This window comes from Gorilla gorilla, chromosome 15 (assembly GCF_029281585.2).
Source record: "Gorilla gorilla gorilla isolate KB3781 chromosome 15, NHGRI_mGorGor1-v2.1_pri, whole genome shotgun sequence".
Lineage (NCBI taxonomy): Eukaryota > Metazoa > Chordata > Mammalia > Primates > Hominidae > Gorilla > Gorilla gorilla.
Window position 1 is genome coordinate 11725894 of NC_073239.2, and position 27963 is coordinate 11753856.

The following is a 27963-nucleotide window of genomic DNA, read 5'->3' on the forward strand; positions in this document are numbered from 1 at the left end:
AGACTTATACATCAAAGGTGGGGGGGTGAGGAACTTGATGAGATATCAAGGGTGATAACATATCAAAGGAAGGAGACATGAGCTAGCAGGATACCTTGCTAAGACTGGGTTAGGCAGGTCAAGGACAGGGCCCAAGGTCAAGGGCGAATTGAAAATAGGGCTCAGAGAAGCATGTCTACAGTTTGGTCAAGAAGAATCTTTGTCGGGCCAGGAGCCAGTGGCTCACGCCTGCAATCCCAGCACTTTGGGAGGCCCAGGTGGGTGGATCACAAGGTCAAGAGATGGAGACCATCCTGGCCAACATCGTGAAACCCTGTCTCTACTAAAAATACAAAAATTAGCTGGGCGTGGTGGCACGCACCTATAGTCCCAGCTACTCGGGAGGCTGAGGCAGGAGAACTGCTTGAACCTGGGAGGCAGAGGTTGCAGTGAGATCACGCCACTGTACTCCGGCTTGGGCGACAGCGTGAGACTCTGTCTCCAAAAAAAAAAAACTTTGCCAAATGAGATACTAGTTTATAGCCACTGAAATAATCACAAGTATTGGTGAGGATGTGAAAAAATTGAACCCTTTTACACTACTGGTGAGATGTAAAATGGTGGCACTTTGGAAAAACTTTCTGCTGGTTCTTCAAAAGATTAAACATAGAGTTATCATATGATCCAGCAGTTCCACTCCTACACATCCAAGAGAGCTGAAAACATATGTCCACAACAAAACCAAACTGATGAATCGATAAACAATGTGTGCTATATCCATATATGGATGAATGGAATAGTATTTGCCCATAAAAAGGAATGAAGTATTGATAAATGCTATAACATGGAAAAGCCCTTGACATTTTGATTAAAAAAAAATGGATAAGCCTTAATATAAATGTAAGTATAAGAAGCCAGTCACAAAAGACCACATATCATATGATTTCCTTTATATGAAATGTCCAGAATAAGCAAATCCATAGAAACAGAAGACAGACTGCCTAGGGCTGGGGAAGGGAAGATTGTTGAGAAATGGGGCATGACTGCTAATAAGTATGAGATTTCTTTTAAGGTGACAAAAATATTCTAAAATTATGATGGCAGTTACACAACTCAATGAATATACTCATGCTCCTCGATTTGCAATGGAGTTACATCCCGATAAACCCACTGTATGTTGAAAATATTTTAAGTCAAAAATGCATTCAATACATCTAACCTACTGAACATCATAGCTTAGTCTAGCCTACCTTAAACATGTTCAGAACACTTACATTATCCTATACTGGGGCAAATAATCTACCACAAAGCCTATTTTATAATGAATAATTTATTGAATATTATACTGAAAGTGAAAAACAATGATTGTATGAATACTCAAAGTACAGTTTCTACTGTACTAAATGCATACTGCTTTTGCACCATTGCAAGGTTGAAAAATCGTAAGTTGAACGATCCTAAGTTGGACACCATGTGTACTAAAAAACATTGAATTGCATGTCTTAAATAGATGAATTATATAGTAGGTGAATTACGTCTCCGTAACACTGTAATTTAAAGAAAGACATACCATGCAAATCTTCTATCAAAAGAAAACTAAAATAGTCTACTAACATAGACTTCAGGACAAAGAATATTACCAGTGATAAAGGTACTTAATAATGACAAAAGGACCAATTTATCAGAAATCACAACTATCCTCAATGTATTTAAACGTAATCACAGTGGATCAAAATACATGAAGCAAAAAGTGATACAACAGAAAGCATAAATAAATCCACAAATACGTTGGGGATGTCAATACTCCTATCTCAGCAATTGATAGAACAAGTAGAAAAAAATCAGTAAGATTATAGAACACTTGAATAACAACCGACTTAACCTAACTGACATTTTATAGAATACTACATTCAACAAGAGCAGAATGTACATTCTTTCAAGTAGATATAAAATGGTCAGTAATATAGAACACATGCTGGGCCATAAAACAAGTCTCAAGAAGTTTAAAAGAACTAGAATCCTATGGAGCATGTTCAATGACAGAGCAGAAATAAATTTAAAATTAACAAAACGATATTTAGAAAATCTCCAAATATTTGAAAATTAAACACACTTCTAAATAGCACCTGTATTAAAGAAGAAACCACAAGGGATTATTCAGCATTATCCCAATACCAAATCCAAAGACATTCTAAGGCAAGGAAACTAAAGACCTCATGATTATAGACACAAAAATACTTAAATAATTTTAGTAAATAAAACCCAGTAATATATTAAAAATATGACACATCATCATCACCAAGTGGGGCTAATCCAAGGAATACAAGTTATCATTTTTAATAACATAATTCACAATAGTAACAAAATAAACAAAAAATACAATTATCTTAATAGATGCTGGAAGGGCATTTGAGAAAAATTCAACACTCATTCATGATTAAAAACTCACAAACTAGAAGGAAACTTCATTAATTTGATAAAGAGGTTTCTATGAAACCTACAGCTAATATCATACACAATGGTGAAATGCTAAACATTTTGTCCCAAAGATCAGGAATAAGGTAAAGATGTCTGTTATTACTTCTATTTAACATTATATTTGATATTCTAACCAGTACAGTATTAAGGTAGGAAAAATAAATTAGATGCATACAGATTTGAAAGGAGGAAATGAAATACAAGAAGATCCTGGAGAATCATTTGCTGACAGAAAGTAAATGGATGGGGCATGTTGTAAAAGCACAGCAGCCAACCCGAGGGAGCTCCTAAAGCTAGAACCATTTGAAGAGGGAAATAATGGCAGTATTCGATTGATTATACCCCACAGAATAAAATAGAAATCCATTAGTCTTCACAAATATAAATGAATATTTGCATAAATAAACATATGAAGGAAATGGAACAGTTTTTCTGTAAAGAAAAAAATCAACCAATGAATGTAGAAGAAATCAAGAAAATAGATCATTATTAGGCAAAAAACCATGTACTAATTGCTGTAGGCAAAATCTCTTAGTGGTGGACAAAATTAGTGGGCATATGTATGATGAGAAATAGGATATTTACACAGTCTCAAAGTTTCCAAAGATATCTATTAACTATAAAGGGAAAAACAGTACAGTGCCTAGCAGAAACCACCATAAGCTAATGATCAAAGTTATCAGTAGTAAGACATAACAACATCATGTACCTTGTGATGTAATACAGTGAGAAGGGTACAACACATCACTTCTGTGGTGTTCTTGCATAACTTCTTTTAATTGTGAGAAAATATCAGATAAACCCAACTTAAGAAATATCTATGAAATAAGTTAAGTGTTTGGAAAAGGCCTCCCACACAGTATGCTCTGAATAGATGTTAAGAAAGCATTTTTTAATGGGTTCCAAAAAACATTTTTTGACCAAGATATCTGATCCAGGATCTTATGAGATTATATAATATCAAGGTAGAAAAATTACCAATTCTTATTTAGTAGGTCTGGAAGGAGAATAACATTTTGCATTTCTGGCTGGGTGTGGTGGCTCATGTCTGTAATCCTAGCAGTTCTGGAGGCCAAGGTGGGTGGATCACCTGAGGTCAGGGGTTCAAGACCAGTCTGGCCAACATGGTGAAATCCTGTCTCTAGTAAAAATACAAAAATTAGTGGGGTGTGGTGGCACACGCCTGTAGTCCCGGCTACTTAGGAGGCCAAGGCAGGAGAATCACTGGAACCCAAAAGGCGGAGGTTGCAGTGAGCCAAGATCCTGCCACTGCACTCCAGCCTGGGTGACACAGTAAGACTCCATCTCAAAAAAAAAAAAAAAAAAAAAAAGGCCGGGCGCGGTGTCTCATGCCTGTAATCCCAGCACTTTGGGAGGCTGAGATGGGCAGATCACAAGGTCAGGAGATCGAGACCATCCTGGCTAACATGGTGAAACCCCGTCTCTACTAAAAATACAAAAAAAAAAAAAAAAAAATTAGCTGGTCGTGGTGGCAGGTGCCTGTAGTCCCAGCTACTCGGGAGGCTGGGGCAGGCGAATGGCATGAACCTGGGAGGCGGAGCTTGCAGTGAGCCGAGATCACGCCACTGCACTCCAGCCTGGGCGACAGAGCGAGACTCCATCTCAAAAAAAAAAAAAAAAATTGCATTTCTAAAAAGCTCCTAGGTGATGTCAATGTGGCTGTTTTGTGGGCTGTACTTAAAATATCAAGGTCCCAAAGCATATATTTTCACATACATCTTTATTTTTTATGTCATTACTTTAGTTTATGAAATATTTCAAAGATATACAAATACAGAAAATATGAGAGATACCTATGTATACTATGAATATGATGTATTCGTATAATTTTTCAATAGTGTTTGTTTTTTGTTTTGTTTTGTTTTGTTTTGTTTTTTTGAGACAGAGTCTCGCTCTGTCACCCAGGCTGGAGTGCAATGGAGCAATCTCAGCTCACTGCAACTTCTGCCTCCGCCTCCTGGGTTCAAAGGATTCTCCTGCCTCAGCCTCCGGAGTAGCTGGGATTACAGGCATGCGCCATCACGTCCAGCTAATATTTTGTATTTTTAGTAGAAACGGGGTTTCTCCATGTTGCCTAGGCTGGTCTTGAACTTCTGAGCTCAGGCAATCCATCCACCTCAGCCTCCCAAAGTGCTAGGATTACAGGTGCATACCACTGCACCCAGCCAATAGTGTTTAAAATATATTTAAAGCCAGATGTGGTGGCTCATGCCTGTAATCTCAGCAGTTTGGAAAGCTAACGTGGGAGGATCCCTGAAGCCCAGGAGTTTGAGTCCATCCTGGGCAACATATTAGCCAGGCATGGTGGTGTGCACCTGTGGTCCCAGCTACTCCAGTGGCTAAAACAGGATTGCTTGAACCCAGGAGGTCGAGGCTGTGGTGAGATGTGATCACACCACTGCACTCCAGACCTTGTCTCAAAATAAAGTAAAATAAAATAAAAATAAAATAAAATATATTTAAAAACAGAACAGAGGTCATACTAATAATTTTGAAATAAGCAAATGTTAATAGACTTTGTCATCACTATACTGGCCCTATAAGAAATACCCAAATGGGCCCTAAACATGGAAACAAAGGTCGATATTTGCTATCATAAGAACATAAGAAAGTATAAAACTCATAGGTCATATAAAGCAATCATATAAAGGAGGAAGAGAAAGGAATCAAATGGCAACATGACAGAATTCCACCAAACCACAAAAACAAACAAAGAAAAAGAAAGAAACAAATAATTTATAAAACAGGGAGATAACACTTAACAATATGACAGGAACAAAATCTCACATATCAATATTAACCTTGAATGCAAATGGATTAAATGCTCTACTTAAAAGTTACAGATTGGCAAACTGGATAAAAAACATGATCCAACTATATGCTGCTTATAAAAAACTCACTCTAGCTGAAAAGACATATAGACTAAAATTAAAGGGGTAGAAAAAGATATTCTAGGCTGGGCATGGTGGCTCACGCCTGTAATCCAAGCACTTTGGGAGGCCAACGCAGATGGATCATGAGGTCAGGAGTTTAAGACCAGCCTAGCCAACATAGTGAAATCCCGTCTCTACTAAAAATACAAAAATTAGCCGGGCATGATGGTGTGTGCCTATAGTCCCAGCTACTAGGGATGCTGAGGCAGGAGAATCCCTTGAATCTGGGAGGGGGAGGTTGCAGTGAACTGAGATCGTGCCACTGCACTCCAGCTTGGGCAATTGTGTGAAACACTGTCTCAAAAAAAAAAAAAAAAAGATACTCTACATAAATGGAAGCCAAAAGTGATCAGGTGTAGCTATGCTTACATCAGATAACACAACCTTCAAATCAAAAACAGTAAAAAAAAAGACAAAGAAGGGGTGATAATGATAAGGGATGAATTCAGCAAGAAGCTATAACAATCCCAAATATATATGCACCCAACACTGGATCACCCAGATTCATAAAACAAATATTTACTAGACCTAAAGAAAGAGACAGCAAAACAATCCTGTTTTGAGTGTGGACTTCAACATTCCATTCACAGTACTAGGCAGATTATTGAGACAGAAAATTAACAAAGAAACACTGAACTTAAATTGGACTTTAGACCAAATGGACTTAACAAACATTTACGGAACATTTGACCCCAAAACTGCAGAATATACATCTTTCTCATCAGCACATGGAACATTCTTCAACACAGACCATATGTTAGGTCACATAATAAGTCCCAACAAATTTTTAAAAACTGAAATCAAATCAAGTATCTTCTTAGAGCACAACAGAATAAATCTAGAAATCAATACCAAGATGAAATTTAGGAACTATACAAATACATGGAAATTAAACAACATACTCCTGAACGACCATAGAGTCAATGACAAAAATTTAAAACATTTTTTGAAGTAAATGAAAAGGGAAACACAAAATACCAAAACCTGTGGGATACAGCAAAAGCAGTGTTAAGAGGGAAATTTATAGCATTAAATGCCTACATGAAAAAAGTAGAAAGCACTTCGTGAGGCTGAGGCAGGAGGATTGCTTGAGCCCAAGAATTTGAGGCTGCAGTGGGCTATGATGATGCCACTACACTTCACCCTAGGCAGCAGAATGAGACCCTGTCTCTATAAAAAAATATAAACAACAAAAAAGTAAAAAGATCACAACTTAACATCACACTTCAAGGAACTAGAAAAACCATAATAAAACAAACCCCCAAGGTTAGCCAAACAAAATAAGTAACAAAGATCAGATGAGAACTAAATGAAATAACCCCCATACCCCCCAAGATTCATCAATGGTTCTTCAAAAAGATAAAATTAATAAATCGCTAGCTAGCTTAAGACAGAAGATCCAAATAAACAAAATCAGAAAGGAGACATTAGGACTGATTCGACAGAATAAACAAGGGATCATCAGAGACTATTATGAGCAACTACATTTCAATTCCTGGAAACATACAACCTCCCAAGATTGAACTAGGAATAAACAGAAATCCTGAACAGACCAGTGAGTAGTGAGAATGAATCAGTAAGCAAAAAAACCCCACAGGACAAGATGGGTTCACAGTCGAATTCTACCAAATGTACAATAAATAAATAAATAAACAAAAGAAAAACTTATACCAATCATCCTGAAACTTTCCAAAAATTGCAGAGGGGGAATCTGCCCTAAATTATTCTTTGAGGCCAATATCACCCTGATACCAAAACAAGGAAAAGACACAACAAAAGACGAAAGCTACAGACTAACATCCCCTAAAAATATAGATGTAAAAATCCTCAACAAAATACTAGCAACAACAGCACGTCAAAAAGATAAAATATCAGGATCAATTGGGTTTTATACCAGGGATGCAAGGATGGTTTAACACACGGAATTAAAAAAATATGATACATCACACAAACATAGCTAAGGACAAAAACCATATGATTATCTCAAAGGAAGCAGAAAAAGAATTTGATAAAATTCATCATCACTTCATGATAAAAATCCTCAACAAAATAGGCACAGAAGGAACATACCTCAACATAATAAAGTCCATATACAATAAACCCACAGCCAACATCATGCTAAACAGGAAAAAGCTGAAAGCATTCCAAGAACTGGAACAAGTCAAAGATGCCCACTTTCACCACTTCTATCCAACACAGTACTATAAGTCCTAGATAAAGTAATCATGCAAGAGAAAAAAATAAAAGGCACCCAACTGCAAAAGTCAAATTATCCCTGTTTGCTGATGATATGATCTTATATCTAGAAAACCCCAAAGACTCCACCAAAAGACTCTTAGATCTGATAAGCGAATTCAGTAAAAGGTCAAGATACAAAATCAACTTAAAAAAAATCAATAGCATTTCTATATACCAATAAGGAGTAAGCTGAGAAACAAATCAAGAAGGCAATCCCACTTAAAATAACTAAAAAAGAAATAAAATACCTAGGAGTATATTTTTAACCAAGGAGGTAAAAGATCTCTACAAGGAAAACTAAAAAACGCTGACAAAAGAAGTTGTAGATGACACAAACAAATGGAAAAACATCCCAGGTTCATGGATCAGAATAATTAAAATGACCATACTGCCAAAAGCAGTCTACAGTCTGAATGCAATCCCTATCAAAATACCATTATCATTTATCACAGACTTAGAAAAAACAATCCTAAAATTCATGGCTCACTGAACCTTTTTTTGGAAAAAAAAAAAAAAAGAGCCCAAGTAGCCAAAGTAATCTTTTTTTTTTTTTTTTGAGATGGAGTCTCACTCTGAATCCAATGGCGTGATCTCAGCTCACTGCAACCTCCGCCTCCTGGATTCAAGCAATTCTCCTGCCTCAGCCTCCCAAGTAGCTGGGATTACAGGCACCCTCCACATGCCCAGCTAATTTTTTGTAGTTTTACTAGAGACGGGGTTTCACTACGTTGGCCAGGCTGGTCTTGAACTCCTGACCTCGTGATCCGCCCACCTCAGCATCCCAAAGTGCTGGGATTACAGGTGTGAGCCACGGCGCCCAGCCCGCCAAAGCAACCTTAAGCAAAACCAACAATGCTAGAGGCATCACATTACCTGGCTTCAAATTACACGATAAGGCTATAAAACCCAAACAACATGGTACTGGTCTAAAAACAGATACATACATTAATGGAACAGAATAGAGAACCCAGAAATAAAGCCACATATCTACAACCAACTGATCTTTGACAAAGCTGACAAGAACATACATGGAAGAAAGAGCACTCTTTTCAATAAATGATGCTGAAAAAATTAGATTGCCATATGCAGAATGAAACAGTATCTCTCACCTTATATAAAAATCAACTAAATGGATTAAAGACTTAAATTTGGGACCTACATTTATAAAAATACAAGAAGAAAATCTAGGCAGTACTCTTCTGGACATTGGTCTACGTAAATAATTCATGACTAAGACCTCAAAATCACAGGTAACAAAAACCACCAGGCCCGGCTAATTTTTGTATTTTTTTGGTAGAGACAGGGTTTTGCCATGTTGCCCAGGCTGATCTCGAACTCCTGAGCTCAAACAATTCTGCCTGCCTCAGCCTCCCAAAGTGCTTGGATTACAGGTGTAAGCCACCACTTCTGGCCTTCCAAATCCTTGTAATGCTTTCATTTTCTAAAGGTTTTTTTTTCCCCTTTAACCATAATTATGTATTACTTTACAATCAGGGGGAAAAATAAAGGCTATAAATTTTTAAAAAATTAATCAGAGTTGTCCAAAATAGGCCTAACATCGACAAGTTCAATAACACTAAAGCATTGCTAATGTCTAGTGCAAATAAAAGCAAGTTGCTGTAAATATATAATTGCCTTATTAAATCTAATTACCTCACACTTTCTGGATCCTAAGCAAACTTTTAAAACTCCATTAAATTTTGGCAAATACCCCTGGGGTAGTTTATGAAAACATCCAAATGAGACTACTATCACAAGGGAGTAATTTCTCTGATGAGGACTATTACATCATCTTACCTTTCAGCTGAATTGAAAGCATCTCTAGAAACAGATGATGATCTTGTATTTCCAACACTGCCAGTATGAGATCGTCTTCCTTTTGCTGAAGGAGTATCTAATGGTATCTCCCCCAAACCCTGCAAGTAAATATAAAATTAGTATAATACAAATTTTAAAACTAGTAGTGAAATAATTTACACAATGTAATTTTCAAAGTAGGCATCATTGATTTTTTAAGATGGAAAGTATTTTAATAATCTGATATGCTTTAAAGAGTATGAGATACATAAAACACCTTGTAGTTAGCAGTAAATTAACAAAATACGTGACTAACGGGAAAATATATATTGACTTGTAAAAACGAGTTAAAAACTAAAAATTAATATGCTGTATTTTGGGCTGGGTGTGGTGGCTCACACCTGTAATCCCAGCACTTTGGGAGGCTGAGGCAGGTGGATCATCTGAGGTCAGGAGTTTGATACCAGCCTGGCCAACATGGGGAAACCCTGTCTCAACTAAAAGCACAAAAACTAGCTGGGCATGGTGGTGTAATCCTAGCTATTTGGGAGGCTGAGGCAGGAGAATCCCTTGAACCCGGAGGCAGACGTTGCAGTGAGCTAAGATCGTGCCACTGCACTCCAGCCTGAGCGACAGAGCATGACTCTGTTTCAAAAAAAAAATAAAATAGTAATATGCTGTATTTCATAACTACTCTTCTTAAAGCTTAAAATCTATGTAGAATATATGAACACAGTCCATAAACACTGAACACTGTTGTTCCTATGCAACATTAGGAGTGTGAGAATAAACATTTTGATGAGAACTATTTAAAACTTTTCCTGTACTGGAAAGACTCACAGATGCAATCTGCTTCATTTTAGTCAGATTCTTTTTTTTTTGCATGGTTATATTAATAAGTTCTAATATGAACTAAGCTGAAACCTTCAGGCTCAACGGGCAGAAAAAAATGCTCTAAAATGTCTATTGCTACATTATTTTTGTAATATTATTCCTTCACAAGTGAGTTCTTATCCCAAGGTCATCAGAGAGAAATGACATAAATTACAATAGAAAAATTTTACTTTATTAAATTAAACATATTTTTAAAATAATATATACATAGATTACTTTTCATATTTTATTTCACTTGGTATTCTCTCAGTCACTCATTTCACAGACATTACTGAATTCCCATTATCTACCAGGACAAATAAGACATGGCATGGCTGGGCACATTGGCTCTCGCCTGTAATCCCAGCACTTTGGGAGGCCGAGTCAGGCGGATCACCTGAGGTCAGGAGTTCAAGACAAGCCTGGCCAACATGGTGAAACCCCGTCTCTACTAAAAAATACAAAAAATTAGTTGGGCGTGGTGGCAGGCGCCTGTAATCCCAGCTACTTGAGAGGTTGAGGCAGGAGAATCGCTTGAACCCAAGAGGTGGAGGTTGTAGTGAGCTGAGATCACACCACTGCACTCTAGCCTGGTGGCACAGCAAGACTCTGTCTCAAAAGAAAAAAAAAAAAAAAAAAGACATTGCACTTACCCTCAAGGAGCTCCCTAAAAATGTTCTGCAGTGTGGTAATAGCTCTAATAGTGGGACATGCAAGGTAAATAAAGCAGGGACTAAACATGGTAAACATTATTATCCTCATTTTATAAAGTGAGAATTCTAGTTAGAGAAATGAAGAGGCATGTGTAAGTTACACAGTTGCTAACTGTTAGAGCTGCAATTCAAACCCATGTCTTGTTAACTCCAATAAGCCAAACTATATTCTACCAAACATCAAGCTTCTGTGCAATAAACATTTACTTCCAAGGCTTGACAATATGTATGTCTACTTAGTATTGTAATTGTTGAAATGCTATTGCAGATATAGTCCAATAGTCCAAATGATTAACAGAGAAATAATCAAATAAATAATTATTCCTATCCTTTACCTGGATGTAAAAACAAGCTTTGCTTATAAAGCTGTTTATAAAACAAACTTTTCCCACATACCTTTTGCTGTAAGTTTCTAACAGAGTCCTTAATATATGGCAAATCTTTAGATGGGACATACTTTTCAAGCATTTTTTCAAAGTTAGGATGACACATCATGAAGAACAGCATCTTTCGACCATAATACCTGTGAGTATTTGAAAAACAGGTATATTACTTTTTAGACATTAATAAGCTCAGTTTCTGACCTTAGATGCATTGTTTCAATAGAAAAAAAACACCTATCAAACATCAAGATTACCATCCCTATTTTAAATAACCATGAAAATATAGATATCCTAACTGTATAGGATACCCTAGAGGGTACAGATGGTCCCCGACTTACAACGGTTTGACTTATAATTTTTCAACTTTATAATAGTGTGAAAGAGATATGATTCTGTGGAAACCATACTTTGAATTTTGATTTTTTCCATGGCTAGTCATATGCAGTATGACACTCTTTTAAGATGCTGGGCAGCAGCAGCGAGGCACAGCTCCCACTCAGCCATATGATCACCATACTCTACAATGTACTGTGTTGCCAGATGATTCTGTCCAAGCGTAGGCTAATGTAAGTGTTCTAAGCATGTTTAAGGTAAGGCTTGGCTACGTTATGATGTTTGGTAGGTTAGGTGTTTAAATGCACTTTTGGCTTATGATAATTCCTATTCACGATGGGTTTATTGGGATATAACCTCATTGTAAGTTAAGAAGCATCTGTGGCCAGGTACAGTGGCTCACGCCTGTAATCCCAGCACTTTGGGAGGCCAAGGCAGGTGGATCACAAGGTCAGGAGTTCGAGATCAGCCTGGCCAACATGATGAAACCCCGTCTCTCCTAAAAAAATACAAAAATTAGCCGGATGTGTTGGCGTGCTCAGGTAATCCCAGCTATTCAGGAGATTGAGGCAGGAAAATCATTTGAATCCAGGAGGTGGAGGTTGCAGTGAGCCGAGATCACACCATTGCCTGGGCAACAGAGTGAGACTACGTCTCAAAAAAAAAAGCATCTGTTGGGATGCTCCCATAATCCCCCTTTAAAGTCACTGTCTTCAAATCCTTCTGCCATGTGCCAGATGGAAAGACAAAAGCTTTGATTCTATTTTTCAGGCACCCCAAGGTCCATATCAATGCTGGCATTTGGGAGAATTGTGAAGTTTTCCTCCATCCTGGGCTCCTTGCCCACTGACCATTTGCTGTCCACCTAAGGGCCAGATGTTCTGGCCTGAGTCAACCCTCCCTAGGTCCTGTATTTCTCATTCTCTGTTTTTCCCTAGCCAAAACTTACCAGGGTTCTGATTCTTCAAAATCCTATTCTTTACTACCTAAAATACACCCAAGGTTAGTTGATAAAATTGTGACTGATATGTTAATACAGGTAATAATCTCAAAAACTAGGTTTTCTTATTTATATGAATTATAAAATAATCATCTTAGCATAATACTTTAAGCCCAATGATTCTAATGGTGGAAATTCAGATATCATGGAAGTGCATACTGGAGATATTTTAGCACACAGATGTCTTATACTACTTCAAAATAGTACCACACTATTCATCTTCAATGAGGCCGGGCCCTAAAATAAATCACAGTTACACTTTTACTCACAACTTGGAATATATGGCACAAAAAGAACCAGAGAAGAGGCTGGGCGTGGTTGCTCATACCTGTAATCCCAGCACTTTGGGAGGCCAAGGCAGGTGGATCACCTGAGGCCAGGAGTTAGAGACTAGCCTGGCCAACATGGTGAAACCCCGTGTCTACTAAAAATACAAAAATCAGCCAGGCATGGTGGCACATGCCTGTAATCCCAGCTACTCAGGAGGCTGAGGCATGAGAATCGCTTGAACCTGGGAGGTGGAGGTTGCAGTGAACTGAGATTGCACCACTGCCCTCTAGCCTGGGTGACAGAGTCTTGGGGGGAAAAAAAAGGAACGAGAAAAAGGCAGGCTTTTGTGGGGTTTTGTGGATTGGGGGGATACAGGATGATCTTAAGACCACCCGTCTTGACCAGGCGCAGTGGCTCACACCTATAATCCCAGCACTTTGAGAGGACAAGGTAGGTGGACTGCTTGAGCCCAAGAGTTCAAGACCAGCTTCAGCAACACGGCAACACCCCATCTCTACAAAAAATACAAAACTTAGGCATGGTGACACACACCTGTAGTCCCAGCTACTCGGGAGGCTGAGGTGGGAGGATCACTTGAGCTCAGGAGGAGGAGGTAGCAGTGAGCCGAGATTATACCACTGTACTCCAGCCTGGGCTAAAGAGCAAGACCCTGTCTCCAAAAAGAAAAAGATCACATATCTCAACCTGACCCCTTCAAATATAATGAAATTGCAGAAAGAGAAGTGATGTCAGAGAATAAATATTACCTTTCTCCACAACCAGAATAAGGTCTATATCCAGATAAGTAGCTCCTAATCAGTTATATTTCCAAGGGCAATTCTAATGTTTAGCCTGGAATGTTAAGGACTCTAGGTCTATTACAGGGGGCCAAATGATATGAGAAAGGCTAAAACAAACAAGTCAGCAGAGAACAGGGACACAAAATGTGAGAAATATAAAACTCGAAAATTAATTGTAACCATTTTATAATTTTATAACTTTAAATAAGAATCTAAGAAATGACAAAATGGGCTAGAAAGAATTACTATGCCATCAAGGAAAGGTTAAGTAAAGAAGCACATGAGATGGCCATTAAGAAATCTTTTTTTTTTTTTTAACAAGGTGATAGAGAGGGAGAAACGAACATCTTTTATTCCTAACTAGCCTATCATGATCTAACCCTCTTGAATTTTTTTGAACATTAACGTGATATGCAGAACTTTAAAATGGTTCCCCAAAGATGTCCTGCTCCAATCCCTAAAATTTGTGAATATAATAAGATATCACTCCCAAGATTATGTTATATCATATAGTACAGTTAACCTTAAAGTAATGACATGATCTGGTGGAATTAATCTAATCAAACGAGCCCTTAAAAGAAGAGAGCTTTCTGGCCGGGTGCGGTGGCTCACACCTATAATCCCAGCACTTTGGGAGGCCGAGGCAGGCGGATCACGAGGTCAGGAGATCGAGGTGATCCTGGCTAACACGGTGAAACCCCATCTCTACCAAAAATACAAAAAATTAGCCGGGTGTGGTGGCAGGCGCTTGTAGTCCCAGCTACTCGGGAGGCTGAGTAAGAATCGCTTGAACCCGGAAGGCGGAGCTTGCAGTGAGCCAAGATGGCGCCACTGCACTTCAACCTGGGTGACAGAGCAAGACTCTGTCTCCAAAAATAAAAAAGCAGAGCGCTTTCTGTGACTGGTACAAAAAGAGGAAGTCTGAAAGATCCTATGAAGGGGAGCTCAACATGTTATTGCTGGCTTAAAAACAGAGGAGGGTTGCATGCAAAGAAATGTGAGTGGTGTTAAGGAGCTGAGCAAGGACCCTCACTGACAGCCAGCAAGGAAATGCGGACCTCAGTCTTTTTTTTTTTTTTTTTTTTTGAGAAGTTTGTCTCTGTCCTGGGCTCCTTACCCACTGACCATTTGCTGTCCACCTACTGGGCGGATGTTCTGGCCTGAGTCGACCCTCTGTCTCACTCTGTCACCCAGGTTGGAATGCAATAGTGTGATCTCGACTCACTGCAACCTCCACTTCCTAAGTTCAAGCAATTCTCCTGCTTCAGCCTCCTGAGTAGCTGGGATTATAGGCACACGCCACCATGCCCAGCTAATTTTTGTATTTTTAATAGAGACGGGGTTTCATCATGTTGTTTAGGCTGGTCTTGAACTCCTGACCTCAGGTGATCCACCCGCCTCCAACTCCCAAAGTGCTGGGATTATAGGTGTGAGCCACCACGCCCAGCTGACCTCAGTCTTATAACCACAAGGAATTGAATTTGGCAAAGCCCAGCACTGCTATCACCCTGATTTTGGCCTTCTGAAACCATAGGCAGTGAACTGAGGTGAGCCATGCCAGACTTCTGACCTAAAGAACTCTAAGCCAAAAAATGTGGTTGCCTTAAGCTCCTACATTTGTGTTAAACTTTACACAGCAATGGAAAACTAATATATTTACTTTCTGTATTATCTTTAGGTATAATGAGTTCCATAATATTAACTCCAGATACCTAAAGTAATGAACATCTTTGTCTTAAAATAATAAACATTTTATATACTTCTTTACTTTAATCTTTATGACTCAGATTCTTTTAAAAAATTATCCTTTTTTTTTTTTTTTTTTTTTGAGATGGAGTCTCGCTCTGTCTCTAGGCTGGAGTGCAGTAGCTGAAGAGATTCTCCTGCCTCAGCCTCCCGAGTAGCTAGAACAACAGGCGCATGCCGCCATGCCCGGCTAATTTTTGTATTTTTAGTAGATGGGGTTTCACCATGTTGGCCAGAATGGTCTCAATCTCTTGATCTTGTGAGCCGCCCGCCTCAGCCTCCCAAAGTGCTGGGATTACAGGTGTAAGCCACCATAACCAGCCTTTTTTTTTTCTTTTTTTTTTTTTGAGATGGAGTCTTGCTCTGTTTCTCAGGCTGGAGTGCAGTGGCACAATCTCAGCTCACTGCAACCTCCGCCTCCCAGGTTGGTGTGATTCTCCTGCCTCAGCCTCCTAGGTAGCTGGGATTACAGGCATGTGCCACCATGCCTGGCTAATTTTTATATTTTGAGTAGAGGTGGGGTTTTAACCATGTTCGCAGGCTGGTCTCAAACTCCTGACCTCAGGTGATCTACCTGCCTCCACCTCCCAAAGTGCTGGGATTACAGGTGTGAGCCACCGCACCTGGCCATATATCATTACCATAAAAATTTTAGATTTTATATGGGACATTACTGGTCACCTAGTCCACCCTTCCTAATTTTATAGACAAGGAAACAGAGACTAACAGAAATTAAGTAACTTGCTTAAGGACAAACAATGACGGGGACCAGAAATTTAAAATAAGCATCTGACTACGTCCAAAATTTCTGTCACCACCACAGCCATTATATCATCCACATCTTAACTACTGTGTTGTTTTTCTCTGACTGTTCTTAAACTTCATAAAATTGTTTTTCCAGTAAAAGCATCAGAAATTTGTGTAGTTTTCAGACTGCAGATATCTCATGTTTTGTAGGATAATATATTGTTATGCATTATTCCTGTATTTTTCTTTTTCTTTTTTTTTTTTTTTGAGACAGAGTCTCGCTCTGTCACCCAGGCTGGAGTGCAATGGCGCAATCTCGGCTCACTGCAACCTCCACCTCCTGGGTTCAAGCGATTCTCCTGCCTCAGCCTCCAGAGTAGCTGAGATTACAGGTGCCTGCCACCACGCCCGGCTAATTTTATTGTATTTTTAGTAGAGATGGGGTTTCACCATGTTGGCCAGGCTTGTCTCGAACTCCTGATCTCGTGATCCACCTGCCTCAGCCTACCAAAGTGCTGGGATTACAGGCGTGAGCCATCACAACCCGCCTTATTCCTGTATTTTTCATGTGTACCTATTTCCTTATTTTACCTGACTGCTTGGAAAATATATCATTTTCCCCTAAATGCATTACCTTACATTTGCCCATAATGAAGTTCTTCTGCCACTTTTCTGCCCACTCACACAGTCTTGTGCCGTTTTCAGGAAGTTCATCCCTGTGACTTGGCATCTCACTACCCAGAAGTATGTGGTGTCATCTGTAAATTTGGAGAATTCACTGTGCACTCCCTCAAGAATATTTACAAGCTGATTAAATAAGACCATCCCCCAGCACCAATCCCTGGGACCCCACTTCTCCATTTAGAAAATGTTCATTCTTCTTTAAACCTTCTTTCTTTTCCTACTTTTAAGCCCTTATTAATAATAGATTTAGCAAACATTAGCAGATATTCACCTGGTTTCTTGTGAACTGTCTTGAGCAAACTTAGCAGCAGCTGGTAATATGCGTTCAGCCATATCCTTTGCTGCAGATAAAATACGTTCTGGTTCCATAAATTCCAATACATCTGATAAATGCTGGGCTGTACACCTTCTTACAGCAATGTGTAAATGGCTACAAGGAGACATGATCAATTAAAACAGAGTTGTTATATAAACTATTCTCCAAAGATCTATGGATCTATGGGTTGTTTTTGTTTGTTTGTATTTTGGTTTTGTTTTTTGGGACAGGGTCTTGCTCTGTCACTGAGGCTGGAATGCAGTGATGCAATCATGGCTTACTGCAGCTTTGACCTCCTGGGTTCAAGTGATCCTCCTGCCTCAGCCTCCCAAGTAGCTGAGGCCACAGGCATGTGCCACCACACCCAGGTAATTTGATTTTATTTTTAGTACAGATGAGGTCTTACTATGTTGCCCAGGCTGGTCTCGAACTCCTGGACTCAAGGGATCTTCTCACCTTGGCCTCCCAAAGTGCTGGGATTACAGGTGTGAGCCACCACGTGAGGCTAAAGATCTATCTTAAAGTTAAATGATTTAACAGCTCCTCAACAATCATCCTGTGAGTCTAAAATGTCAAATTATTTGCATTACTTATCCCTTCCCCAAAAGTTAAAAGCAAAACAAAACTGACATTTAGTTATAGATCTATGAATGTAAATAACACTATTGGAATAACAATAGGGTAACGTTATTACAATAACTTTTATTGAGCTAAAGGTAGATCTACCATTTGATCTAGCAATCCTACTACTTGGAATCTACCCAAACGAAAAGTCATTATGTGAAAAAGATACTTGCACATGTATGTTTATAGCAACAAAATTCAAAATTACAAAGATGTGGAACCAACCTAAGTGCCCATTGACTAATCAGTGGATAAAGAAAATGTTTTTTATATATATGTGTATATATACACGTATATGTGTATATATACATATATATGTGTATATGTGTATATATACATATATATGTGTATATGTGTATATATATACATATATGTGTATATATATGTGTATATATGTGTATATATATATACACACACCATGGAATACTACTCTGCCATTAAAATGAATTAAATAGTGTCTTTTGCAGCAAACTTGGATGGAGCTGGAGGCCATTATTCTAATAATGGAGTGAAACACCAAAAGCCATATGTTCTCACCTATAAGTGGCAGCTAAGTTATGAGTATGCAAAGTCATACAGGGTGATATATATAATGAACTTTATATAATGAACTTTAGAGAAAGAAGGAGAGCAGGAGGGGGGCGAGGGATAAAAACTACACATTAGGTACAATGTTCACTACTCAAGTGATGGGTGCACAAAAATCTCAGAATTCACTACTATACAATTCACCCATATAACAAAAAACCACTTGTACCCCAAAGGCTATTGAAATAAAAATTAATAAAAAAATAATAATTGTAAGGCTCCTAAAGCCAAATTGCCTAGATGATTTTGTGTGGCAGACATTTTGCAAGGTGCCCGAGGGACAAAAGAAGTATACATATTCTATGAGAAAAATAATAAAAAAATATTCTTTTCATATTCGGCATGTAGTATAATGTTTACCTCATAGGAACTTTTTAATAAATGTTTTTTGACTGATATACTACTAAGATTTGCTTGTTTCTTTTCTACACTCCCGATTGCAACATTTCATTTTTTGTTTAAAGACATTTCAAGGTTATTTTGAACATTACCTTTGTCCACCATTGATAAGAGAAACAACTGCACGTGCAGGAGTTACATTATTAACCATAGCTCTCAATGCTTTGTCAACATCTTCTCTTATAAATGTATTTGATTCACCAGCCTTGTGCAACAAAACTTTTACTGTGGTATCTAGCTCTTGATCCATGCTCTTTTTCAAATAAGTGAAAAGATCACTTAAACAGACCACAGCAGCACGAGAAACTCCAGAACGTAAATTTTTCACCTAAAAAAAAATTCAAAATGTACGTTTTGCTGATATTCTGCAAGAAAATCACTAATAATATCTTGGAAAGGAATTTTACAATTTTTTTTTCTTTTTGAGTTAGGATCTCACTCTGTCGACCAGGCTGGAGTGCAGTAGCGTGATTTCGGCTCACTGCAACCTCTGCCTCCCAGGTCCAAGCAATTCTCGTGCCTCAGCCACCTGAGTAGCTAGGATTACAGATGCACACCACCATGCCTGGCTAATTTTTGTATTTTTAGTCAAAATGGGGTTTTGCCATGTTGGGCCGACTGGTCTCAAACTCCTGGCTTCAAGTAACATATCTTAAACTGGGCGTGGTGGCTTACACGTATAATCCCAGCACTTTGGGAGGCCGAGGTGGGTGGATCACCTGAGGTCAGGAGTTCAAGACCAGCCTGGCCAATATGGTCAAACCCTGTCTCTACTCAAAATACAAAAATTGGCCAGGCGTGGTGGTGTGTGCCTGTAATCCCAGCTACTTGGGAGACTGAGGCAGGAGAGTCTCTTGAACCTAGGAGGAGACGGTTGCAGTGACCCAAGATCCCACCACTGCACTCCAGCCTGGGCAACAGAGCAAGACTCCATTTCAAAAACAAACAAACAAAACCCCACATCTTAATATATATTATCTTTTGTCCTAAGAATCAACATCTATTAAGTTTCTCTTAATGTTGCAAATTAAGACATGGACTACTTTAATTAAATACAAGCCTTTTATATCATATGGTACAGAGTTGTTTAAAAATTTTAAAGGTCAAATAAACATAGCATATTTATCCTTTGTTATTCTAACAATCCTTAACTCATCTGAAAAATAAGTTTACCTCTTGAACAACTGCAAAATTTGTTTCATGCAACTTTGTGTTCAGTATCTCAGAATGAAAAGCAGCTAAGCATCTAATAAAATTCAGTCCCTCAATTTTCTTCTCCCTATGGGAAAAAGAAATGACAAGATCATTCGTTAAATGGGACTCAACCGGAACAGGATCACAAATGTCTTATTTTCTGTGTATGGAATATTGCCAAGGAAGAGGTTCAGAAAGGTGAGAAAGGCTCAGAAGAAAAGTTTTGAGTATAGCAGAGGTTGGTTCATGAGGTTGAGGGAAAGAAGCCATCTCTATAACATAAAAGTGCAATGTGGGCTGGGTGCAGTGAATCATGTCTGTAATACCAGCACTTTGGGAGGCCAAGGCAGGTGGATCAAGAGGTCAGGAGTTTGAGACCAGCCAGGCCAACATGGTGAAACGCTGTCCCTACTAAAAATACAAAAATTAGCTGGGCATGGTGGTGGACACCTGTAATCCCAGCTACTCGGGAGGCTGAGGCAGGAGAATCACTTAAACCTGGGAGGTGGAGGTTGCAGTGAACCAAGATCGCACCACTGCACTCCAGCCTCGATGACAAAGCAAGACTCCGTCTCAAAGAGAAAAAAAAATAAAAGTGCAATGTGAAGCAGTAGGTGCTAATGTAGAAGCTGCAGCAAGTTATCCATAAGATCTAGGTAAGGTAATAGATACAAGTAGCTACACGAAACAGCAGATATTCAATGTAAATGAAACAGCCTCCTATTAGAAGATGCCATCTAGAACTTTCAAAACCAGTATGATTCTTAGGTGCTAAATTTTCAGAATTGAAGTTATGTTAGCATGCATGAAAACAACATTAATCTCCTTGTACATCTCCATCAGAGCTCCTGAGTGACCAGGTACACTGTCAATGAGCAGTAATATTTACTATGATTGCTAAAATTACCACAGCCAGCCACTACCACCCTGATCAGTCAGCAGCCATCAACATCAAGGTAAGATCCTCCACTAGCAAAAAGATTACAACTCACTGAGGGTTCAGGTGATCAGCAGTATTTTTTAGCAATTAAGTATTTTTTAATTAAGGCATATTGATTTTTTTTAGGCATAATACTACTGTGCACTTATTAGACTACATTATAGTGTAAAGATAACTTTTATATCTTTTAGATTTAAAAGATTATAATTATATTAACTTACACAATCTATAATTGTGTACCTTATACAATTATAATATAGATATAATTGTAGATCTGTGTATTTCTCCTTAAATTTCTATTAGTTATTTTCTTCATGTATTCTGAAGCATTCATGCATGCTCTCTCTATATGTACTTATGTGTATGTGTATGTGTATGTGTGTGTGTGTGTGTGTGTGTGTGTGTGTGTTAGGACTGATACATCTTCTTGACGCATAGACCCTTTTATGATTTAACAATAGGCCTGGTTAGCTGATCCTTCATTATCTGTCCCTTGGTAATAAAGAGTTACAATTTTTGGTAAGGATTTAAAATTTTTTCCCTAGTGTTCCAGAGAGCTACCAAAGTGCTTTCTGTGAGGAAGTCCCATGGTCTGGTTTATATCTTAACAGCATCAATGGCTGTTATATGAGATGGAGTAATAATGCAAGCATGGAAACCGGTGATGAAACTACCATAGCCATGTGGGAGATAATTACGGCATGAACTAGAGGGATGGCAGCAGAGATTGCAGTAGGTAATTGGTTTCAGGATATGTTCTGAAAATATAAGAATTGATGGAATGTAAAGAAATGAGAGGCCAGGTGCAGTGGCTCACGCCTATAATCCTAACGCTTTGGGAGGCTGAGGTGGGCAGATTGCTTGAGCCCAGTATTTCAAGACTAGCTTGGGTGAAACTCTGTCTCTACAAACAATATAAAAATTAGCCAGGCGTAGTAGTGTGCACCTGTAGTCACAGCTACTTGTGTGGCTGAAGTGGGAGGATCACCTGAGCCCACAGAGGTCGAGGTTGCAGTAAGCTGTGATCGTGCCACTGCACTTCAGCCTGGGTGACACAGTGAGACTCTGTCTCAAAAAAACAAAGACAAAAAAAAGTCAACCCTGACTTGGAATGAACAACCAAATGTGTAAGGCAGGGCTATTAACTAAGACAGTGAACACTGAGCAAGAAGTATATTTCAGATTAGGAAGAGGGGAAATAAGAAGTTCTGTGTTAAGAATTTTTATCTCTATGTTCTTGTGCTATATTAAGAATCAGTCTGTAGTCTTCCTGTCTTTGTATGGTTTTAGTATCAGAGTAATGGTGGCCTCAATCAATGAGATGAGAAGAACTCCATCTTATTCAACGTTCTAGAAGCATATGTAGAATTGGTATCTTCGTAAACATTTTGGGATAAACTATCAGAAACTGAAGTTTTCTTTATGGAAACTTTTTTTTTGTTTGTTTTGAGAGGGAGTCTTGCTCTGTCGCCCAGGCTGGAGTGCAGTGGCGCGATCTCAGCTCACTGCAACCACCACCTCCTGGGTTCATGTGATTCTCCTGCCTCAGCCTCTGGAGTAGCTGGGATTACAGGCATGTGCCACCATGGCTGGCTAATTATTGTATTTTTAGGAGAGATGAGGTTTCACATGTTGGCCAGGTGGTCTCGAACTCCTGACCTCAAGTGATCTGCCCGCCTTGGCCTCCCAAAGTGCTAAGATTACAGGCGTGAGCCACCACTCCTGGCCTCTTTGTGGGAAAATTTAAATAAAAATTCAATTTCATGAATAGATACTGGGTTATACAAGTTATTATTACTTTTTTGAGACAGAGTCTCGCTCTGTTGCCCAGGTTGGAGTGCAGTGGTGCGATCTCATCTCACTGCAACCTTCTCCTCCTGGGTTCAAGCGATTCTTGTGCCTTAGCCTCCTGAATAGCTGGGATTACAGGCATGGGCCGCCACACCTGGCCAATTTTTGTATTTTTAGTAGAGATGGGGTTTCACCATGTTAGCCATGCTGGTCTTGAACTCCTGGCCTCAAGTGATCTGCCTGCCTTGGCCTCCCAAAGTGCTGGAATTACAGGCATGAGCCACCGTGCTCGGTCACAAGTTATCTATTTCTTTATGAATGAGTTTTGGTAGTTTGTGTCTTTCAAATAATTTGTCCATTTCACCTAAGTTGTTGAATTTTGGGGCATCATGCTGTTTATCATATTTCTATATTATCTGTTTAACAGCTGTATGATCAGTAGTGATGTTTCTTCTCTCATTCTTCATGTTTGTAATTTTTCTCTTCTTTTTCTTGGCCAATCTGACTAGAGGATTATCCATTTTATTGATCTTCTTCCAAGAACCTGCTTTTGCTTTCATTGATTTTCTCTATTGTTTTCCACTGCAATGATTTCCACACGGATCTTTATTATTTCCTTTCTTTGCTTACTTTGGGCTTCATGTGCTCTTCTGTTTCTAGTTTAAGGTGAAAGCTGATTTCCTTGATATGGAACTTTTCTTCTTTTCTAATATAGGTGTTATACTGTGACATATTCCTCTTTAATTTGGCTACATCCCACAAATTTTGATGTTTCATTCTATATTTCATCAAATTCAAAACAGTTTGTAATTTTCCTTTTGATTTCTTATTTCTTCTTAGATCCATAGGTTACACATATAAGTGTGCTACTTAGTTTCTAAATATTTGAGCATTTTCCCAATACCTGTCACTAATTTCCAATTTAATTCCAGAGAACAAAATTTATAAAATCTGATTCCTTTTAAATGGCTTGTTTTATAGCCTAGAATAAGGTCTTTCTTGGTAAATATATCTTGTGGACTTGAACAGAATGTGAATTCTGCTGCTGTAGGTGGAATGTGGTATAAATGTTAATTGGGTCACATTGATGGCAGTGGCAGCCCCTCTGGAGTGGCTGCTGTGAAGACACCAGCTGTGGCAGGGGAAGTGCGCTGGGACTGTGTGCTCCCTGGAGCCAGCGGGAGCCAGGAACAGGTGGGAGCCATGCCCCCGTCTGAGTAGAAGGGGTAGGAGCCCTGACCTCCTGGGTGCAGCTGCAGCCACTCAGCCACAGCTGCAGACCTGGGCATTCCTGTGTTCTCAGGGGCCCTGGAAACCCCCCTGCCCCCACAGGCTCAGAAGTGCCTTCTCCCACTGCCTGGTTCTCCCCACTCCCAGCACAACCTCCAATTTTGGAGCAAAGTTGTGGCTGATCCTGGGTGCTGTCAGGACCTAGCCGGGTGTGCACACACTTGGGGCAGTGCTGACCTGGTCCCCTCTGGACTTTGGGCACCAACAAGCATGGGAAGGAAGCCAGGAGGGTGCTAAGAGCAGCTTGGTGTGGGCCTGCAGGCACCCCTCAGCGCAAACAGCCTGGGCACTATGGACAGCAGGTTGATGGTGGCAGGAGGCAGACAGGCTCCTGGGCAGAAAGGGGCAGGTGAAGCCGCACCTTCAAGCCAGGGACAGACTGAAGCTTGTGGGAGTGGGCTGCTAGTTCCACAGACTGGAGTGAGAACTTATGGTGCTTTTTCCAGGCCTGCCCACGGACCAATCAATATGCACGTCTTCCCCTCTGAAGCCCATAAAAATCCTGGACTCAGTCAGAGTCTGGAAGATGGGATGACCTGCCTGTGGAGAAAAGCTACCCTCTAAGGGTCTCCTCTCTGCTGAGAGCTGTACACTCATCAGCACAACCTGCCTGCAGATAGAAGCTACCCACTCTGGGTCTCCTCTCCGCTGAGGGCTGCAGAGACACCAAAACGACCTGCCTGCAGATAGGAGCTACCCACTCGGGGTCTCCTCTCCACTTAGGGCTGCACAGACATCAGGATGACCTGCCTGTGGATAGGAGCTACCCACTCTGGGTCTCCCCTCCACTGAGGGTTGCACAGATGTCAGGACAACTTGCCTGCAGAAAGGAGCTACCCACTTCAGGTCTTCTGAGAGATATACTGTTGCTCAATAAAGCACCTCTTCACCTTGCTCCACAACTGGAGGTATGCTCCAGTTGTCCACATACCTAATTCTTCTTGGACTCAGGACAAGAATTCGGGACTGAAACATCTGTAACACAAACATGGATGAAACCTCCCCCTACCCCAATCACTTTGCCACCGCTCATGACATTGTGGGCAACGAGGTGAGAAGAAAGAAGGAGAAAAGAGCTGTGGCCCTATGGGGAACCCAGACTTAGAAGCTTCCCAAGCAAGGGCTGTGATACTCTCTCTGGGGTTCTGCAGTTGCTGGCATCTCCAAGCTTCTGGGTGCCACCACATTTTCTGGTGCCCACAGTGGAAGCTGCTTGTGGTACGTCTGGTCCAGCTGTAGCAGGAAGCCAGCAGCTGTTCCAGTGCATGGAGTTGCTTATCCTGCCACAACCAGCATATGCCTGGCTGTGTGCAGTGGCCGGACCCCATGCTCATGCACCCCTCGCTGCTCTGTGCCTGGCTCACCCTTTGTAGGCATGGGATCTGGGCTGGTAGCAAAAGCCAAGCACAGCCTGGGCAGAAAGAGCCCAAGTGGGCCTGAGCAAAACTTGGGCAAAGGCAGCACTGGCCACAGAGGTTTCTGGCTGGCAAAGTAACACCTTAAGGATCCCATGACAAAATTGGTCAATACTGTTGTTCAGGCCAGGTGCAGTGACCTAAGCCTGTAATCCTAACACTTTGGAAGGCTGAGGTGGATGGATTGCTTGAGCCCAGGTATTTGAGACCAGCCTGAGTAACATAGAAAAACCCCATCTCTACTAAAAATACATACAAAAAAGTGTTGTCCAAGTCTTCTACATCTTTACTTTTTTCTTTTTTTTTTTTTTTTTTTTGAGATGGAGTCTCGCTCTGTCACCCAGGCTGGGGTGCAGTGGCCCGATCTAGGCTCACTATAACCTCTGACTCCTGGGTTCAAGTGATTCTCCTGTCTCAGCCTCCCCAGTAGCTGGGACTACAGGCATGCCCGGCTCTTTTTTTTTTTTTTTTTTTTTTTTTTTTAGTAGAGATGGGGTTTCACCATGTTAACCAGGATGGTCTCAATCTCCTGACCTCGTGATCCGCCCGCCTCGGCCTCCCAAAGTGTTGAGATTAGAGGCATGAGCCACCACACCTAGCCATCTTTACTGATTTTCTTTCAACTTGTTCTATTAATTAATGAGAGAGGATTATTGAAGTTCCAATTATAATTAGAGATTTATTTCTCCTTGCAGTTCTATTAGTTTTTGCTTAATGTATTTTCAAGCAATAGTATATGGTAAATAAACATCAGGACTGCCATGTCCTCTTGATGAATTAATTCCTTTATAACTATAAAATGACCCTCTTTATTCTGGATGTGGTATACAGAATCCTAAGATGGCATCCATAATTCCTACCCCTGATTTACACAGACTGTATTACACCCTCTCTATGAATGTGTTGCGATATCACTCCCTGTGATTGATACGTGAATGTGTTGGGATATCACTCCCTGTGATCATATTAAGTGCGACAGCAAAAGAGATTTGCAGATTTAATTATGGTCCCTAATCAGCTGACTTCAAGTTAATCAAAAGGGAGATTATCTTGGGGAGGCTTTACCTCCCTTAAAAGAGATAACCAGCAGCAGCAGAGATTCTCCTCCTGACTTTGAAGAAGTAAGCTACATGTTGAGAGGATCTATATCTGTGTGTGTGGCACATAAGGACACAAGGTTGACCTCTAGAAGATGAGAGGGTCCCTGGCTGACAGCTAGTAAGATAATTGATAGGGTTTGGCTATGTCCCAGGATTCAGGAGGGAACCACAGGGAGGTAACTGAATCATGGGGGCCAGTCTTTCCCATGCTATTCTCATGATAGTGAATAAGTCTCACAAGATCTGATGAGTTTATCAGGGGTTTCCGCTTTTGCTTCATTTTCTCTTGCTGCCACCATGTAAGAAGTGCCTTTTGTCTCCCGCCATGATTCTGAGGCCTCCCCAGTCATGTGGAACTGTTAAATCCAATTAAACCTCTTTTTCTTCTCCTCTTGGATATGTCTTTATCAGCAGCATGAAAATGGACTAATACAAAAATGAAAACCACAGTTGCACGTCTACAAGGAAGACAATTCTTCCAAACAATGAGCTTCTAAGAAAATTGAAAGAAGAGATCACATCCCTGGCTGATACTTTGATTTCAGCCTAGTGGTATTTTGAGCAAAGAGCTGAGTTAACTTATATCTGATCTCTTGACCCAGAAAACTGAGAGTTAATCAATTTGTGTGGTTTGAATCCATTGAGTTTGTGGCAATTTGTTACATAACAATATAAAATAAATACTCTCATTAATATTCTTTGCTTTGAAATATACTTTGATATTAATATGGCCATGTAATCTACCTTTTGATTAGTGTTAGCATGGTATACATATTTTTGAATCTCTACTTTTAACTTATTTGTATCTATATATTTAAACAGAATTTCTTATAGGTAGCATATAGTTGGGTCTTGCTTTTTAATCTAATCTCACTAGGGTGTTTAGTTCATCTACATTTAATGTGATTAGATGATTGGGTTTAAGTCTATCATCTTGCTGTTTGTTTTCTATTTGTCCCATCTTTTCTTTATAATTATTTTTATAGTTACATTTTATCTCCTTTGTTGCCTTGGTAAAGCAATACTGCCATGTCTTCCCTTTGGGCCTTTGTATCAAACTGTCAGACATTTTGCTTCTTTTAAAACTTTTTTTTTTTTTTTTTTTAGAGACAAGGTCTTGCTCTGTTGCTCGGGCTGCAGTATAGTGGCACAATCACAGCTCACTGCAGCCTCGAACCCCTGGATTCAGGTGATCCTTCTGCCTCAGCCTCCTGAGTAGCTGGGACTACAGAAACACATCACTGCATCCAGATTTTAAATTTTTTTCTTTCTTTTTTTTTTTTTTTTTCTAGAGATGAGGTCTTGCTATAT

General features: G+C 39.8%; 2 protein-coding genes across 11 annotated transcripts in view; one reads left to right on the plus strand and one right to left on the minus strand.

Annotated features, from left to right (window-relative positions):
* Positions 1–27963, minus strand: part of TOGARAM1 (TOG array regulator of axonemal microtubules 1) — a 111423-nt gene that overhangs the window by 10491 nt on the left and 72969 nt on the right. For 8 of the 9 annotated variants that reach the window (XM_019010102.4, XM_019010101.3, XM_055361863.2 and 5 more), the window contains 5 exons: positions 20096–20201; positions 19015–19250; positions 17267–17425; positions 11429–11555; positions 9447–9565 (listed from right to left, as the gene is read on the minus strand). In XM_019010102.4, coding sequence (XP_018865647.1) covers positions 9447–9565; positions 11429–11555; positions 17267–17425; positions 19015–19250; positions 20096–20201 — 747 coding nt within the window. Of the gene's footprint in view, positions 1–9446; positions 9566–11428; positions 11556–16942; positions 17070–17266; positions 17426–19014; positions 19251–20095; positions 20202–27963 lie in introns of those variants that run through there. The other variant, XM_019010104.3, reaches the window with a different exon arrangement.
* Positions 21639–27963, plus strand: part of KLHL28 (kelch like family member 28) — a 117142-nt gene continuing 110817 nt past the window's right edge. The window contains exon 1 of one of the 2 annotated variants that reach the window (XM_055361870.2): positions 21639–21792. The gene's annotated coding sequence lies outside the window, so the exon portion shown is untranslated. The remainder of the gene's footprint in view (positions 21793–27963) is intronic. The other variant, XM_063697676.1, reaches the window with a different exon arrangement.